This window comes from Pimephales promelas, chromosome 24, assembly GCF_988280905.1.
Source record: "Pimephales promelas chromosome 24, fPimPro1.hap1.1, whole genome shotgun sequence".
In the NCBI taxonomy this organism is placed as follows: domain Eukaryota; kingdom Metazoa; phylum Chordata; class Actinopteri; order Cypriniformes; family Leuciscidae; genus Pimephales; species Pimephales promelas.
Window position 1 is genome coordinate 10,941,245 of NC_142792.1, and position 19,596 is coordinate 10,960,840.

Consider the following 19,596-nt stretch of genomic DNA (forward strand, 5'->3'; position numbering starts at 1 on the left):
CGTCTGAACTGTCAACAGAGTTGATGTTGAATTTCTAAAAGTGAATTTAGACAGCAATTAAATCAGTGGAGGATAACATGTCGTTTTCTTGTTATATGCATATATATTCAACTGCTATATATATTCTCTCCTATTACTGGTCACTTCATCCTTTCACTGTGCATTTGCATAAAGTTGAACTGCTGTACTGTACTAGATTTCCTATGGTTTAAAATCAGCAGGGAGTTGGTGTGCTCTCATTACTATTCGTTTCCTATTCTATACCTCTTCCTTTATGTTGTATATCCTGATCTCTTTAGTATTCACAGCTGGCAATGACAGCTTGGCAAATGGCAATGGAGATGTTGGTTAATATAGTGTGTTGATGTTGTTTGATAATGCCATTATCTTGTCATGTACAAGGATCCTCCATAGAATTATACAAGGTTTCTGCTTTATAGTTATAGATCTTATTATATCGGGGACACTTTAGCATCTATTGTAGTAGATATGCTGTTGATATAGATATTATGCTGTGCGCAAACCGTTCAGTTTCTCTTCCAGGTAAGTATGCTTGCTTCCTGAAGGTGAATTACATTTTGTATATATTTCTGTGAGCCTCATTTTATTTTATGAGCAAGATGTTTTAATCAGCCTCATTTTGAGAAATTGCACTTCTTTCTGAATTGCAGTGGCAGTGTTTCAGTTCATAAGATGATATAGGTTCATAAGGTTAATGTTTTATAGATTTTTGAAGGTGCGCTTGATGTTGCAAAGATGATGTAAAGATATCCAGTTGACGTATAGATGGCTGTTTTGAAATAGAAACTCTTGAAATCTTACTCACTGTAAAAAAAAAAGTTGCTGCCTAAATTTTTTAAGTACAATCAACTTGGGTGTTAAAGTCATTTCAACTTGAATTACATTAAACTGACTTTTAAACTGATTAGTTGAATCTTGTAAAACTTATTAAAAAAGTTGAAAATGCTTAACTTATTTTGTTGAGTTATAAGCTATTTAAAAACATGTTGTGATAACATTTTACATTACATGTTGTTAGAACTTATTAATCAGACATTGTTTATAGCAGGGGTCCTTAACTAAATTGGCAAGAGGTCCACTAACCCAATGAGCCCAGTAAACGAGGGTCCGGACATGCAAAAACACCCGGCAAAATAAGTTCTTTCATTTTATTAAATTGTAACCATGTCAACAAATTGACAAAATCTTTGACAATAAAATCTTTATCTTTAAATGTATTCAACTGATTTTGTTGAAATTCATTCAAGTATTATTTCATTTTAGTGCAAATATTCAAATGTCAAACTTTTCATCATAAATAACAGCAACAGGAAGCATAATTTTTATTGGCAGATAATTTTCATTGAAAGTTGTGTGTCTTGTCTCGAAATGCCGCTTGATGTTTCCACTTATAACAACAGCAACAGACTCCGAACAAATAAGACACATGGGCCTCGTAGAGCTGTAAAAATGAACGCGTACACTTCAGTCCACTCATCTCGAAAGATGCGGTTTTCAGAGTCCACTTTTCTCATTTGACAAAGCCATAATAATCAATTCACAAATATCATAGTAATGTGTGTACAAGCCAAAGTTTGCGATCTCTCCAGAACCCGGCTCTTGCAAAGGACCTGACACACATAGCTGCCCGCGCGCAAGCCTGTTCAAAAATTACTTTCGGTAAAAAATAATTTTATTTTTTTTCATAAACTTTTTAATAAAAATGTTTAGAGGTCCGGATAAAAAGGTATTGGGGTCCGGACCTGGACCCCGGTCCGCCAGTTGGGGACCCCTGGTTTATAGTATACAGGAGCTCAAATTTTTACAACAAGGACACGTATTCTGTTTACATTAATGCTTATTTTATGTGGTCTTTGATATATGTTTAAATTAATAAATATTTTTATTTTATTTTTTATTTATGTTTGATAAGTGTGGACTGCTGCAGTTGGAGATTTTTCCACACTGTAAAAATATATATTTTGGTTTAACTTAAAATAAGATATAATAAAATAAATAACCTGGTTGCTTTAATTTTAAGTTCATTGAAATTGAAAAATTGAGTTAATACAATGAAGGAAATTGATTTAATCATCAGAAACTCAAAATATTATGTTATCTGAACTACATAAATTATCTAAGTTGATTTGAGAAAAGAAAAAATGTGATTACAAATCATGAAAATATTTTTTACAATGCACTTATCATTGTATAGATTTTATTTTCATCACCTAAAATAATATGGCATGCATAATGTAAAAATTACATGATGACATTTAGACAAAATTTTAGGACATTTTATCTCTACAAAAACAACAGCAACAAAAATTTTAAATCAGAATCTCATTGAACAATGTTTCATATATCATGTAAAAAGGCTGGAAATAATTGTCTCTGAAATTACTTTATAGGGTAATTTTTCAGTCATAATTAAAAGTTAATCAATTCAATGCATGTTTACCATGCTGCTCTTAATGATCACAAATGAGAATATTGAATCTTTTCAGACACATTAATTTGACACACTGTATAAAATGGCAGTGAATAAAATCAAGAACCGACTTCATACATCCACTAAAAAGAATTGTGAAAGTAGTTGGGGGCACTGTATAATATCTTCATTGCTCTGTAGTCATTGGGCATTTTTTTAGAGGTGAGACAGTTATGCATATATTGTCGTAAGTGTATTTCCAGGTGTGTATGTTTATATAAGCATTGATTTATGGGCTGTCCTTGTATCTCTCCCTTTCTTAGAGCCAGGGCTTCCTCGAGCAGCCATCCCAGCTGACCTCTCCGGTGAGTAAATATATCTGCACCCAAAACAGAAACAGTCTGACAGAAAGAGTTCTGCATAAAGCCTGAAATTCATTTTTTCATATATATATATATATACATATATATAAATTTGACTAGCACCACAACCTTAATAAAATGTTAAGGCCATTTTCCACAAAAGACAAAAACGATCAATACTTCTATTATAGATATTTGATATATATTGCAAAAAAGGCTGACAACAATATCTCAGTATCAATGAAAAGTCTGAAATTAATTTTTCATATCCAGTTATTGTGACCTCTGTGAAACAGTACCTGGAGATTCCAGGAGTTTCATTTTTAGTCACTTGTCATTGTCTGCCTTGAGAATGAACCCACCAAAAACAGGTTCAAGAACATAAAACGAATGAATTAACAAATGAAGACCTCACTGAACAAAAATGGGGGTCTTAAATGTCAACTAGAAGAGTAAATTACACTTGAAGGATGAGAATAATTTGGAGAAATGACTTAATTGTCCTCTTCGATGTCAGCATCAGAGTTCCAGGAGGTGGAGGTGCACCTGCGCAGACAGAAGTCCGGTTTCGGCTTCAGGATCCTGGGCGGAGAGGAACCAGGACAGCCTGTGAGTCCGGAGGCTCAGGAGAAGGCTCGTACTTTAGAACTAACGCACACGCTTCCTAAAACAGAGATCACTGCCATTGGCTAACATGATAACATGTCTGTTCATCCGCTTTCGTTTCCATACAAAGCTTAAACTGAGACCGTAGTAACCGTGCCGTGCCTGTGCAGATCCTGATTGGTGCAATCATCGAGAAGAGCCCAGCAGATAAAGACGGGCGTCTCCGGCCAGGAGACGAGCTGTTGTCAGTGGATGGGATCCCTGTGGCCGGAAAACCCCACCGTTACGTCATTGACCTCATGCATGGGGCGGCCCGGACTGGCCAGGTTAAACTCACTGTACGGCGGAGAGTTCAGCCCACAGGTGACAATTTGCTTGTTTGTTTCATTTGTCTACAACAGTGAACGTACATGGTATTTCCACCCCATCCCAAATCATGTATTGTGATTAATAGCATTCTGTGATGGAAATTACATTTCTATAACCACTTCATTGTCTTGCTAAGGCTACCATATTGTGTGTCCTAAAAATATACAGTTAAACATGTTATACAGCTCCATTGGAAATTACTCAAATTCAAAATACTCTGTTAACAAGTTATATTTACCTTCTTCGCCATCACATGTTTCATATTTCATCTCAAGCACACATTTCATTGCTTTCGCCATGGTAAACAAGTACTAACATTTGATTTTTATTATAAAAGATTCACTTTAGTAGGCGCAAGTGTGTTTGTTGTGGTGGAGCGTTCATCATTTTTGCAACAAGTATATAAATTATTCTCTCACAATAAATATTGAAATGGTTCATGTTTATTTAGCTCTCGTTTTTCGATGATCATAGTTTTAAATTTAATTATATTTTCAAAATGGATATTCATAGTTTAAGATAAAAGTCTTGGTCGAGGACACGATTAAAACAATAAAATATGTTATATATTTATATAACACACAAAAAATGTGTTGTATATATAAAAATATGTGTTGTATATTTATATAACACAAACAAAATGATGTAAAGTTTCCAACACAGAATTAATGTTACCCTCATATATAAGAAGAATTTTTTTTAATAAACCCTTTATACATAAAACTGAATAAACCACCTTTAAAGGCAAAAGCTTGTTATTTCCTGACAGTTACAGCAATTATAGGTTGTTGTGAAGTATATATTATGTGAAGAAGGTAATGGAGGTAATGAAGCAGTTTCTGTTATACTGTTCCTCTGCGGCTTATTATGTGTCCTCTGCTCTCTCTCTATCTCTCTCGTCATCCCTGTCTAATAATTCTTGGTGTAGCTGAGGCTCAGATTTTGTGCCCTTTCAAGCTTTGCCTCCCTCATCCTTCTCGCTGTCTGACTCATCCTTTCATTCTTATCTTCCCTGGACAATCGTTTCTCCCACCCTTGCATCTCAGTGGAGCGTTCGAGAAATGTCTGGCTTCTAGCTTTTTATAAGCTTACTGTTTGACCAGCTTTAGCCAATCTATAACATCTCTCTTTCTCTCGTTCTCGCACACGTGTATTAATTGTTGTTGAGACCAGTTTCTAAATCTAAAAATCATAGGTAATGTTTTAACGTAACTGTTAGAGTGAGAAAAAAAATCAAGGAAAACTGCTAGAACATTTTAGCAAAATGTAATAGGGTCAGTTTTTGAAAGATGTTTCTTATGCTCACCAAAGCTGCATTATTGATCTAATACGGTAAAAACAGTAATATTTTGAAATTTTTAAAAACTGCTTTCTATTTTATTGTAATTTAAAGTCTAATTCCTGTGAATCCCACTCGAATATGCGTTTTTTTATATTTACAATGCATTGTAATATTTCTTATTGTCAGTGTTGAAAAGTTGTGATGATTAATATTTTTGTGGAACATTTGTTCAAGATTCTCTGATGAATATAAAGAACAGCATTTATTTGAAATTGATTTTTTTTAAATATTATACATGTCTTTGCTACCATTTTTTTATCAATTTAATTCATACTTGCAGAATAAAAATATGAATATCTTTCAAAAAAAAAATCGTATTCACTTACTAATTTTCGAACGGTAGTAAATATATGTAAAGATATTGTAATTTTTACAACTCAAACCCTTCTTCCCAGTTCAAAAAGGTATAATTATCTTGCTTTCACTGAAAACTCTTGTGAACCCATGAGAATCAAGTATTTGAGAGAACCTTATTCCTCTTAACCATGATATTTCCCATTGAAGTCTCATGAATCAGAATCAGAATGAGTTTTATTGCCAAGTATATTTACACGTATGCGACAAAACACTAATAATAAAAATGGAATAATATAAGTGAATAAAAATACACAATATACAAAATAGACAATATGTGTATGTTAAATACAAATGTAAGGGGGTGTAAATAAGGTATGTTGTGCTAAATAATATATAAGTAGGGCTGTCAAACGATTAAATAAAAATAAAAGTTTGTGTTTACATAATATATGTGGTTGCACTGTGTATAATTATTTTGTATATATATATATATATATATATATATATATATATATACACACACATGCATGTATATTTAAGAAAAAAATATTATTTATATAATATAAGTTATATATAAATCTATATACAGTACTGTATATACATGAAAATATTTCTTAAATATATACAAGCATGTGTGTGTATTTATATCTATAAAGTAATTATACACAGTGCACCCACATATATTATGTAAACACAAACTTTTATTTTCGATGCGATTAATTGCGATTAATCATTTGACAGCCCAATATATAAGCATAAAAATTGCTTACAGTATGTTTATTTCCAGTGGTGGGTACATTTAACTGTTCATGAGGAAGATTGCCTGGGAAAGAAACTTTTCTTGTGCCTGACTGTTCTGGTGCTCAGTGCTACAACAGTCCAGCAACAGTTCAAAGAGGTCGTGGCCTGGATGTGAGGAATCCAGAGTTCTTCGAGAGTGGGGAGGGGTGTACAGTTGTGCCAGCATAGATAATTATGCATGTAAATATGACTTTTTAGTGAGGTTTTATTGAGGTTTTATTGATGGTTGAAATAGAGAATGGATGAATGAGTTAATTTATAGTTGTATTTGAGTGACTAATTATAACATTTTATATTGTATATCTTGTATTGTAATTCACCTGCGCGGGGAATGCAGATGGAAACTAGCTTAAGCTAAATCTGGTGCAAAGCATGTTTTTTTGCACATTGTCCCTGTTGAAATAAATAAATAAATAAATGAAATGATTCTCTCAGCGGTCCGGACTATCCACTGTAGTCTTCTCAGGTCTAATTTGCTAGTTGAGCTGAACCAGACAGTTATTGAAGTGCAGAGGACAGACTCAATGACTGCAGAGTAGAACTGTATCAGCAGCTAATGTGTCAGGTTCAACTTCAGCTGGCAAAGGAAATACAACGTCTGCTGGGCCTTTTGAGTCAATGTGATTGTCCCACTTCAGGTCCTGAGAGATGATAGTGCACAAGAACCTGAATGACTCAACTGTTTCCACAGTGCTGTTCATGATGGTGATCATGATGTTCCTCCTGAAGTCCACTATCATCTCCACTATTTTGAGTGTGCTCCTGCTCCTGTCTGTAAGCAGACTCGTCACCGTCCAGGGGTGCGTTTCCCGTACAGCGATGTAGCTCGCTGCTTCATTACCATTGTACGATGCATCGTCGGACTCGGGGAAATCAACTAGCTAGTCACGACTGTTTCCCAAAACCCATTCGTTAAACCACATTGGTTTCGCACGTTGGTGGATTAATAACTACTTTTAATGAAACTGTTTGAGGTCAAATTAACACTAGATTTTTTAATATAAATTATAGACGTGTCATCTGAGGACTATTTCTAAATTCTAATTGCTCTCAGTTATTTTGCTTCATTACCAGACTCAATATTTGGCTCGTTCTTACATAGTAGAGCATGTTCGCACATGCGCACTCTTCAAATATGGTACTTTAAATCTCTTGACAAACTCAAACTTTGTATGTATTCTAAATAAAAGGCACCGGTTGTACTGAATGTCAGCTTGCTTATTTTGCCCAAGATAAGGATTTATTACATCCAAATGCCATGCAATATAGAAACTATGCCTCTAACCACAGGTCGAGAGCTGTCGTTCAAACCACACAAGTTTGTGATGCTGTTTGCAAATGTTCGTTGGAACGATGGTTTCGGGAAACAACGACTCGTTGAACTATGCTGATAACGACGGAACTTGCGACCATATTTGGCTAACGATGCTTTCAGGAAACGCACCCCTGGATGAGACCAATGAGTCTGGTGTTGTCTGCAAACTGGAGCAGTCATTGGTGTAGAGCGAAAAGAGGAGTGGGGAGAGGACGTAACCCTGGGGGGCACCAGTTCTGATCATGAGGGTGTTGGATGAAAATGTTCCAACCCTCACTAGCTGCTGTTTTTCTGTCAGGAAGTTGATGATCAAATGACAGATGGAGGAGGGAACAGAGAGCTGAGTTAATTTGGACAGGAGGAAAGTTCACAAACATGATCCTCACATAAGTTCATAGTTTGTCCAGATGTTGTAGGATGAGGTGTAGTCCCATGTTGGCAGACCTGTTTGCTCGATAAGCAAACTGCAGGGCGTCCAGCATGGGTCCAGTAATGTCATTTAGGTGGGCTAACACCACTCTTTCAAATGACTTCATGACCACAGACAACAAAGGGAAATTAAATGAAAATGCCAAGTCAGTGGAAATGTTACTTGAAAAGTCTATTTATTGTGCTTCCTCTCTCGCTCTGGTATCTTCAGGTGAACCCTTTCCAGAGAACGGCCGCAGTCCTGGATCTACCCAGCACAGTTCCCCCAGGAGTGACTTCAACTCCAGAATGTTTTGTAACAACACCGCCCCCACACAAAACTCTGCCCCATCCACCACAGGCTCCTCCCCACCAGACACAGTAACCAATCAGAATCTGCAGCCTAGCGATGTCACCATTCAGCGCAAGGAGAGCGAAGGGTTTGGATTCGTTATTATCAGTTCATTGAACAGGCCTGAAACCGCGGCTGCTGCTGGTAAGGAATGATTATTTTGTAAACTTTGTACACTAAAACTTGTTTTCTATCTGCGACATTCCCATACTGTAATAGCTCACTCAGGCTGGCTGATTCAGAGGGTCATAGTGATTTTAAAATTGCAGCATGTGCTCATAAACCTATGTATTAATAATGGATGCACTTCTATTTGAGGGCAGAAGAAGCTAGTTACAATGTTCTAATGCAGCGCCCACTCTCGTATATAAAAACAGCTCTGCTAACAGTAGAGGACAGAGACGAGAAAAATAGCTATCTCAATGTTTTGCATGTGTGTTATCAGCCGTGCCTCATAAGATTGGCCGCATCATTGAGGGAAGTCCAGCAGACCACTGTGGGAAGCTCAAGGTTGGAGATCGCATACTGGCCGTCAACCATCAGTCTATTGTCAACATGCCGCACGCAGACATCGTCAAACTGATCAAGGACGCTGGACTCACCGTCACACTCAGGATCATCCCTCAGGAGGGTGAGTGGATATCTGTGAACACTAATTCTGCCACTAATGTGACTTTGGAGGTCGACTCCCTGAACATTGCTCTGTCATGTCAACTGGCTCAACCAATGGTTGAGGTGGGACATGTGCCTAGTGCTGCAGAAATTTCATGCTGTAGCTTTTTAATCACAACTATTTTAAACTAACTATACTTTTACAGTTCTTTTCATACATAATTCAAGTGTTTTTAGAAGTTGAAATATGATTGGATGTTTTTTCTGAATGGTATTTTGTGATAAAAATGCAGGAGGCTCATGAGATTGTGACTGAAATATCAGTTATAAAATAAATAAGCAAAAAGGTTTACAACAAAATAAATAGCTTATATTGATGGCCAAATGATATGTGCCAACATGCTTTTTACAGAAATTAAATGTGTCTCTGAAACACAAATATAAATCCGATCTTAGGTATAGTTCAGCCAAAAAGAAAAATTCTGTCATATTTTACTCACAAAAAAAGTCTGTAGTGACATGAGTGTGAGTTAATGACAACAGAATGTACATTTTTGCACTTTCAAGGGCCAAAGTCAATAAATGGTTGCACAAAAAAAATCACCAACCACCAGAAATCCACTTTAACAACACACTGTCATTCTTTCCTTTCTATGTTACTTAGATTTATTATGGGGCCTATTTACACTGGTCACTGTTCCATTTAAACATGGTCACATAAATGTGCCTCCGAAACACAAATAGCAATCCGATCTTCAATTTCTGTGGTTCTGTATATGCAAATTCAATGTCACCGAAAGCAAAATATGTGTTGCATATTATTTATCATCAGCTGATTTCCAGATCAAAGACCGCAATATGAGAGAGAGCGGCATCAACACTGGTAGGAGAATATAATCTCTCTACTTTCAGTTTCATTTGCGGCATTTTGCGTGATATTCATACAGTATACAACGGGCCATATCTGTGGCTTCAAATGGCTTCAAAGACCAGATTTATACCTGCTCAGTTGAATATGAAATGCATCTTAAACCACCTCTATCTATCTCTGAGTTTCAGAGGACATTTACACCTGGTCTTTTCACAATCAATTCATAATTTCATGAAAATGCATGAAGTGGCCAAGTATAAATAGGACCATAGATTCTGCCTTATAAAAAATGTTAAACTGTACAGATTAGTAAAGTATTTTAGAAGATGTCTTACAAAAAGCAGCTTAGCTTTTTGTCTTTTCTCCATTTTTCAGAGACGAACAGCACTCCTTCGGCAGGCAGCTCAGAGAAGCAGAGCCCTATGGCCCAGCCCAGTCCAGTTTGCCAAGCCAGCAATGTGAACCAGACTGGTGCTGCCCCTTTACCCAACTCCAACCCTGCACCTCAACCCAGTCCCATAATGCAGCCTAGTTCAGAAGCACAAGTCAATCAAACCAGTCCAGCCAATCATCCCAGCTCAGTGACCCAACAGAACCCGCCCACCCAGCCCTCCACAGTGCCAGTACAGACCTACAGCCACGACAGCAGGCAAGACACCAACTCAAATTACTTAAATATTGGTTTAAGTATTAAGATTTTAGGTTAAGCTAAAAAAAAATCTGAAGAAAATGTCCATGGTGTTTGGCAATGGAGTGATTAAAGTGGTTGACTTGGGCCCGGTCCATACTACTGCGTTTTCGTTTAAAAACGGAGACCCAGACGGGAAAACGGAGAAGTTTAGAAACGCTGCAGCTCCGTTTTGCGTTTTGAATCTCCGGAGGGCGTTTTAGTGAAGACAGGACAAAACGGAGGATTTTAGAAACGATGACACAGAGGCTTACGCTCGGCTCTATGATTGGGTGTTATCAGTCATGACGTATCCTTCCCTGATTTGTCAACCACTGTTTACACCGGCACAAGCATGCCCAGTGTTGGTGAATGGTCACGTGATCCGAGTTTTCAGTCGTTTTAATGTGGACAGAGATCATTTCTAAAACGCAGATAAAACGCTGGTGTGGACGGAGATCGTATTCGTTTTAATTCTCTGTTTTTAAACGAAAACGCAGTAGTGTGAACGGGGCCTTGGACATTTGTAGAGATGCACCAGTATTGAAATGCACTGCTTACATTCACCGTGACTCAGAGGAATTTCACAGGTGAAACCGAGTCCGTTTCAATAGAAATGTGTGTGATTGGGAGTTTTGCATGAGGACGGAAAATTTCCTCACACAGATTTCGCAATGGGTTCAAGTTGGTCACATGATTTGCTACGTTGCCTAACAGAAAGCTGCTCGGTTTGAAAGTGATTTTGGTGGGAGCTGTGAATCATGCATTTTTACACTATTAACAATGGGGAAAAAAAATTCCAATAAAACAGGAAGACGGGGCGGGACATATCGAACAACTCCTCCTCTTTTTTAAAATAGCGAATAGTTTTTAGTTTATATCACAGCTCATCCAGAGCCATTGACCTCAGCCGCAATTTCCTCCTAATCTCCAACTGTTTTTCCACCTTATCTCCTCCATGACGCTTTAAAATACAGCATTCTGTGCAGAATTCAAATGAGTCCGATATGTTTTCTGTGCATTTTGTAGTGTTTTTTTTTAAACACACTAGCTTATAGATAACTGGAAGGCCGTGTGTACACCAAAGCGAAAACGCTGGGCGCTCTGCAGAAAATGCCTAGCTGTGGGCGCTTGAGAGCGTTTTGGCAGCGCAGGCTTTTTTTTCAGTTGAGACGCTTTGATTGTTATGATACGGAATATCCGCGAAAGTGTTACTAGTACCTCATTTCATACATATCTTGCTTCTGTGTTGATTCTATATTAAAATGTGGATACATTGTTACGTATTTTCTGTTACGTATTTGTTATCTGTGGACGTTGTACAAGCAGAATGTTGCGGTTGGTCAGTATGGTATTAGTCCCTCCCCTCCTCCACTGTGATTAGACGGCTGGGTAAAAAGCGACAGTGATGAGTGGTACGTTTACTCAAAGTGGAACATTCTCAGTGGCCGGTAAAAAACGCCGGGCACTTAGCGCTTTAGTGTGGAAAAAAACACTCAGTGCCTCATTACGCTCATGGCATGAAAAAACGCTTTGGTGGACACAGGGCCTAAGGCTTAAATATTCATACTAAAAGCCAAAAAAGTAAACATTTTATTTTAGGGTGACTTTAATGGATGTGACCTCACCTTAATGATTATTATGGCCTATATTAAAATTCTATACTAGTATGTCAAATAATAATTTAAAAATACAACACTAAAAACTTTTTCTTTTTTTTTTTAAATACTCCAAGTAAATTTTGACATCACAACATTACAATACATAGTATGAAATGTGGATGCGATGTATTGTGCGTCACTAATCATTTGAATGGACACATTCAAGTCCAAAATGTCCGAACTCTACTAAAGTTCACTATGATAGACTCTCTCACTATTAGGTTGTTGCGTAAAATCACTTATCTCTTACAGAACTGAATAATTTACCTGCATTAAAACAGTTTTTAATCATTTATATAGCCTGCAGGGACCAATGATTTCACTTCCTCTTCATGCTCTCTAAAGTTTCAATATACACCCTAGAGCTGCTCAGGCTTGGCTATTTTCAATAGAACATTATCCTGTATTAAACTTTAAAATTCATTAGAGTGTTAGTCTGTCAGTGGCAAGCCGTTTTTGACACATCCACTGGAAAACATATGTAAACAGAGTAAATATTATGAGAGAATCTCCTCATTCCCATACATTTTTTGTTGCTGATAAAAGCTACTATTTTGAATTGACACATTTTTAACCAAAAAAAAAAAAAATCACCTGCGGAGTAGTCCAATTCTCACTTGCAGTTGCACATATTCCAACTCTGTGTGTAATATTCAACAGCACTAGTGCTCACTGGTTCTGCTCTGATTGGTTATGCAGCTACAGGTCAGAGGTGAAAGCAAGACAGGATGTAAAGCCCGATATTCGGCAGCCGTTCACAGATTACCGCCAGCCCCCGGTGGACTACAGACACCCTCCTGTGGCAGATTACCGACAGCCGCCAACGCTGGATTACAGACACCCCCCTCTGCTGGACTACAGACAGCTGTCCACTGACCCTCGCACCTTTCCCTTACCGGACTACAGGATGCCACAGGTAACTCTGCTGCCACTCTGTATACACTCAAACACTGCACTACAAGTGCTAATGCGATGGAAATACACACTGACATCATTAATATCATGAAATGACTATGTTAGAGTGCATTAGGTGGCACTGACAGCTCATTTCCTTAAAGTATGCATTTTGCATGTTCATAAAATGACCATGAAGTCCTTAATTCGTGAGTATGTGTGTTCGCAGGATTTTGATTTTTTCACAGTTGAGTTGGAAAAGGGCATGAAAGGTTTTGGCTTTAGTATCCGTGGAGGTCGCGAGTATAAGATGGACCTGTTCGTTCTGCGATTGGCTGAAGATGGACCTGCCATACGCAATGGGAGAATGAGGGTGAGCTGAAATCACTTCCTATCTATCTATCCATCCATCCATCCATCCGTCTGTCTGTCTGCCATCCGTCTGTCTGTATTCCCTGTTAAAAATTCCCTGTTAGTTCAAATGTGGCGGGAACCGAGGGTAACGCGGATATGACGTCATTGACTGGCGACTCCTCACCCCTACTCACACGTCTCGTTTCCTTGGTTAAAAATGCAATTTTCTCACGATTTACAAATAGTTGGAAACATTTGGGATATTGTAAGTAATCAACTAAACAAAATATATAGCATTAGCCTTGTGGTTTTTGGATATTTTACTGCAAAAATCCTGCATATTGTACCTTTAAGCTCTTGTCTGTAATGAAGCTGTCAGAGCTAATAGTCCCCTTAGGGGACTCATATTTAGCCCACTACCTGACCCTTCACTTCCATTTAGAAGCCTCAGTTCTGACTGTAAACATCATCCTGTCTTCTTTCAAGGTGTGAATATAGCACAGCACAATATGCCTTCTGAAACTATAATTAGTTTGTTGTGGAACAGACTTGTAGTATTTAAAAAGTCCATTAAGCATGAAGTCATATAGCCCCCAGACACTGTTGCTGCCATAATTTCCACACATACCCTAAACTGAAAACATGATCGAGCTGCTGACGCTGCTAGCTGTGATGCTTTTACTAACATTCTCCAGAGGTCAGAGGAACCTGACCCAGACGCAGTGCATGAACAAAAAAACGAGAGACTCCTTGTCAATAATGAGAGAGTTGAGGTCATACTGCTCGCTGCCCCTAATTTAAACAAGATCTTAATGAGTCATAGAAAACTTGCCGCCCATCGCTGGCAGCGACCTGCTCAGACTTCCACATTATCCAGACCATTTGAGAGGAATTCTCCATTTGTTACTATAATTGGCTCGTTCATTTTCCTCAGTCCCTGGCCAATTAGTTCACAGACACAAGACAAGTTCGATGCACCTACATGCTCAGCATCAGCATATATGTGGGCACATTTTCCTGTTATGGCAGCAATATATTCATAATTATGCACATTTTTCTACATTATTTATTTGTCTGTTAAGGGAAAACATTATTAAGGATCTGCATTTTATGTGGGTTTTTTTTTTCTTAACCTTTTTTTCTTTACCTTTTTCTTTTATTTAAATTATTTTATGTTTTATTTTTCAATAACCAATATGCAGCAGAACTGAATTATTTATATTAATTAATTGGTATGTATTATGTACACTGTAAAAAAAAAAAATTTGATCAATAAGTTATGACAACATATTTTTTGTTTTGCTTTAACACGTCAAAATAAGCAATTTTCAATTTCAAAGTTGTACAAGATTCAAGTCAGTAAGATTTGTAGAATGAGAAACTATCCTAATCATTAAAAGTATAATTTTTTCAGTCAGTTTAATTTAAGTTAATTAAACTGACTGAATTTAAGTTAATTTAACTTAAAATGTAATTTAAGTTGAAGTGAGTGACGTAAACAGTTGATTGTACATTTAAGGCAGCAACATTTTTTTACAGTGTAGTTATGTAGTTTGCATTGTTATATTACAGTAATATAAAATCAGTATGCATTATTATGTAATAAATATATCATTTTACAATAAATTATGATATTAATTTATTGTGTTTTTTAAAAATATGATACATTATAATATATATATATATATAGTTGTTAATATAACCTTTTAAAAATGGATTGCGGGCAGCCCAAGACACCTGCATGTGAACATAGAACAACTAACAACTTTTTAAAAATGCCAAAGACTGACAGATATTTCACAATTGAACAAGCTAAAAACAACTATAACCTTTTTATCACACAAATCTTAGCCCACGAAAAAAAAAAAAAAAAAAAAAAAAACTGAGCCTTACGAAAGCATAACATGCATAATAACAGGAATATTGCTCACAGCAAATGACATGGCAGTCTGACAGTAATTGTCTTGGAATGTATTGTTGAAGGCAGTGGATTTGTTACAAAAGGCACTTTGATGGCTGTGCTTTAATGAACATGAAATTAGAGACAGCTAAAAAAAATATTAAGATACAACATAAATGACAAAATATAATTCTAGATCCCACTGATTGACACTTGGTAGGCAACTAATTATAGTATCGATCACACCGTCTTCCTTTATATCAAGGAAAGGCAATTAACCAGTCCCTTGTTATCCTCAATATCACAGATCTTATTCACAGTTGATGAAGAGCATCAGTGTTGTACCTCGTAGGACCTTCATACCCATGATTCAATCATTTAGTCATACTAATTCTGAAATTAATTGGTACTCTATCTCATTCATGACTGCTAATGCTGATTAGAGCTTAACCAAAACAGCTGACATGAGTTATGGATCTATATTGATCCTACCGAATAATTATTCTTTATAAATGATAGTCATATTATCATTAAAACCAGAGAGGGTGCAGTTCAAAGCTGTCGAAAAATAATTACTGCTGTTCTGTGTGTACATTTGCACATCTATTCTCACTAATTTGGGTGTTTGAATACTAGCTAAACATTCTGTTGAACGTTTGTTTTGGTTGATTTTGTTCCCATACAGAGATAATAGACATATTCTGTCTTTTTTGCAGGTTGGTGATCAGATTATTGAAATAAATGGGGAGACCACGAGGGATATGACCCACGCTCGGGCTATTGAGCTCATCAAATCGGGTGGCCGTAGAGTTCGCCTGCTGCTCAAGAGAGGCACAGGGCAGGTCCCTGAGTATGGTAGGTTTACACAAACTGTCTGAACACATACCTTACTGCTCAGAATTGCTTAGAGTATTAGATCACTTAGGTTACAGGGCCCCAAAAGAGATGGAGTAACCATCAGCACAAGACAAATATTACCTCATCTTTGGAAGAGGTAATATTTTATTGGGTAACAAATAGAATGTGAATAGCACAACTTATTTGGCAGACATTTCATATGTTGTGAAATAATGCACTGACTTACCGTATTCACACCAGGGGCGAAATGTGTCTGGTTTCATGTGATATTTTATCATCAATATTTTGCTCTCAATGGGAATTTATAGGTATTTATCATCAGTTTCAGTTTCCCTCAATCGCTTTGATGTCTTTTTTTTTAAACAGTCTTAACATTCTCTAAACTGTAAGAGCAATTGTCAGAACTGTTCTACAAAATGTAGCAACACCACCCAAACTGTTTATTTCATGCTTCAAAACTGTGTCATTGAATTGGCCAATGGCACCTAAATAATTCTTCTCATTACGTAAGCCACACTGGTCATAATGTGTTTTGTTTTTTTTCACCATGACAGTCAACTCTGGAAATGTTTGATATCCTATATATAAATGTAATGTTTGTTATACTTTTTGTTGACACTGCCTGCTTACTATACTATACAAGAATATCTTTTTTAGATACAGATTTCAACAGTACGTAATATTTTACTGGGAGAATCAATACAAAATTTATTTGTATATTTTGTTTATTTTATACATGATGTCTGAAAATTGATCATTTTGCGTGTGATGGCTCAATGTACTTACTCTTTTGCTAAAATTTGCCAAAACATGTACAAATGGAATAAAATATCTTTTAGAATTTAAAATCTGGTCAGAAGAAAATTGTTTAAAGATCTGAACTTATCGTTTTGAGAGAACAAATTCCCATTTAAGAGCCAAAGCGATGGTGGAAAATCATTCTCTTGTACACTAATATTTAATAACCCCCAAATTATTTTTGTAATACATTAAACTCCTTCCATTTTCCTGCTAACACAACACTATGACAGCATGCTCTTGGTATTAATGGTATAGCTACTGTAGTCTTCTTCTATTTCATCAATGTTATTGGCTGTTAGTGAATAATTCTCACTTCTTTTCTCAAGTTTCCTCACTGAATACTATCTCAGCACTGATCTTAATACTGTCTTAGCCTGTGGCTGCTGTTCTAACCCTAATGATTGGTCTAGGTTGTTACTTCACCTCTTATAGGAATGGTACCTTCCAGTCTCTCCATGTGCATGAAAAGTGACAACCATGGCTCCCCCTATTTCTTCCTAATGGGCCATCCTAAAGACACGGTTTGTAATAGAGTGCATGCGTTCTAACACATCCGTCCATCATTCTTTCTTGGAGTGCTGTGGTTTGGATTGGTTAGTTCTACTCACTCTTTTGATTTGTGTGTGTGTGTGGGTGCGTGCATGCGTCTTTATATAAATTATTTAATCAAATTTTAATGTATATGTGTATAAAGTCGAGGACTTCGCCCAACAGTTCTCAGCCGCCCAGAAACAGACTGAGGCCATTAAACATATACTGTCCTTCTGTTCGCCACAGAGGGCGCCCTCCTACGACTCCCGTCCCTCCCTCCCTCCCAAACTCGGTATGCTTTCGAGGGACAGGCATACCAGTACACGGTTAGTGTATCCCCGTCTCCTCGCGTCTTCATCGAGCCAGCCTTTGTGCCTCAGCCACACGTGGTTCGCATCCTCTCGATGACTTCTCTCTCGAAACCAGGTTTGCGAACACAGGGACCTAGTGCTCCGGCACCTTGCCTGCTTGGGCCTTCTCGTCAACTGGGAAAAGAGCAAACCCTCCCCTGGTGCAAAGGAGACCCCTTTCTCGGTCGCCATGTGCGTGCAGCTTATGAGCGAGCGTGCACAGTCACTGCTGACTTGCCTGAGACAATTCAAGGGCAAGAGTGCGGTTCCACTGAAGTTATTTCCGAGTGTCCTGGGGCATAAGGCATCCGCAGCAGCAGCCACACCGCTTGGACTGCTTCATATGAGACCGCATCAGCACTAGCTTCACGATCGAATCCCGAGACGGGCATGGCAACAGGGAACGCTCTGGACACCAGTTACTCAGGTCTGCCGTCAGAACCTCACCCTGTGGTCGAACCTCAGCTTTCTACGGCCCGGAGTGCCCTTAGAACGAGTTTCCAGGCATGTTGTTGTGTCAACAGATGCCTCTGCCACGGGCTGGGGTGCTATGTGCAATGGACATGCAGCCATGGGCTCCTAGACAGGACCCCAGCGCCTCCTGCATGTCAATTGCCCCGAGTTGCTGGCAGTACAATTCTTTCGGCACTGCTTCCTGGCGTTGCTCAAGGGCTAACATGTACTAGTCCGGACAGACAACATGGCCATAGTAGCGTACATCAACTGACAAGGTGGTCTACACTCCCGCCGTAGGTCGCAACTCGCCCACCATCTCCTCATATGGAGTCAGAAGTGTCTGAAGTCACTTCATGCCATTTACATTCAGAACTGAACCATGCAGCCGACAAGCTCTCACGGCTTCAGCCACTTCCATGGGAATGGAGACTACATCCTCAGTTGATTCAGCTGATTTAGGAACAGTTTGTCGACGCACAGGTAGATCTGTTTGCTTCCCACGACTCTTCCCATTGCAGCCTGTTTTATTCCCTGACCGAGGGAAAGCTCGGCACAGATGCACTGCCGCACAGCTGGCCGCCAGTCCTCCGCAAGTATATGTTTCCCCCAGTGAGCCTTCTCGCACAGACACTGTGCAAGATCAGGGAGGACGAGGTGCAGATCATTTTGGTTGCACCTCTACAGCCCACCGGGACTTGGTTCTCTGAAATGGTGCTCCTCGCGACAGCCCCTCACTGGCCAATTCCTCTCTGAGGAAGGACCTCCTTTCTCAGAGACGGGGCACCATCGTCCCGATCTATGGAACCTATGGTTTGAGTACCCTACCCCTCGTGGTGGCTAACATGACTTCCGCTCAGCCCTGTCTAGGGACACGCCTATGAGTTGAAGTACAGCCTCTTCATCACCTGAAGCTCTTCTCACCGAGAAGACCCTAGAAAAATGTCAGATCAGTGTCATGCTTACTTTCCTACAACATGAATTGCAGTGAAGGCTGTCTCCCTCCACCCTCTAAGTCGCCGCTATCTGTTACGCACAGGCTGTATTGGCTATGACTAGACAACAGTTTGACAGTTACAAGGTTTAGTCACAAGCTCTATAGTATAAAATGTATTCAAACTCTTGCATAACTGGTATTATTTATAATCAAACCGTTTTCGGAATGGTAATGTTATAGAAGGAACGGAAAGCCCTGTTGAATATATTTACATTTTCTAAATATTATCTAACCATACTTCATTTAGGTCATACAATGAAAGCACTGAGGTTACAGTATCTATCTAGAGGCAGCATACCACCCCTACATGCACATACACTTAACATTTGTGTAACTGACTTTCTATTGTGATGAAAACTTGACG

The 19,596-nt window shown here is 38.2% G+C and overlaps 1 protein-coding gene across 13 annotated transcripts in view; it reads left to right on the plus strand.

The window, feature by feature from the left end:
- The window catches only part of magi2a (membrane associated guanylate kinase, WW and PDZ domain containing 2a), a 197,158-nt gene that overhangs the window by 173,259 nt on the left and 4,303 nt on the right, over nucleotides 1-19,596 (plus strand). For 5 of the 13 annotated variants that reach the window (XM_089127198.1, XM_089127197.1, XM_089127200.1 and 2 more), the window contains 9 exons: nucleotides 2,755-2,796; nucleotides 3,311-3,426; nucleotides 3,570-3,762; nucleotides 8,164-8,427; nucleotides 8,729-8,914; nucleotides 10,142-10,415; nucleotides 12,794-13,010; nucleotides 13,218-13,361; nucleotides 15,959-16,097. In XM_089127198.1, coding sequence (XP_088983324.1) covers nucleotides 2,755-2,796; nucleotides 3,311-3,426; nucleotides 3,570-3,762; nucleotides 8,164-8,427; nucleotides 8,729-8,914; nucleotides 10,142-10,415; nucleotides 12,794-13,010; nucleotides 13,218-13,361; nucleotides 15,959-16,097 — 1,575 coding nt within the window. Of the gene's footprint in view, nucleotides 1-2,754; nucleotides 2,797-3,310; nucleotides 3,427-3,569; nucleotides 3,763-8,163; nucleotides 8,428-8,728; nucleotides 8,915-10,141; nucleotides 10,416-12,793; nucleotides 13,011-13,217; nucleotides 13,362-15,958; nucleotides 16,098-17,311; nucleotides 17,423-19,596 lie in introns of all 13 variants that reach the window. The other 8 variants (XM_089127201.1, XM_089127202.1, XM_089127207.1 and 5 more) reach the window with 4 other exon arrangements.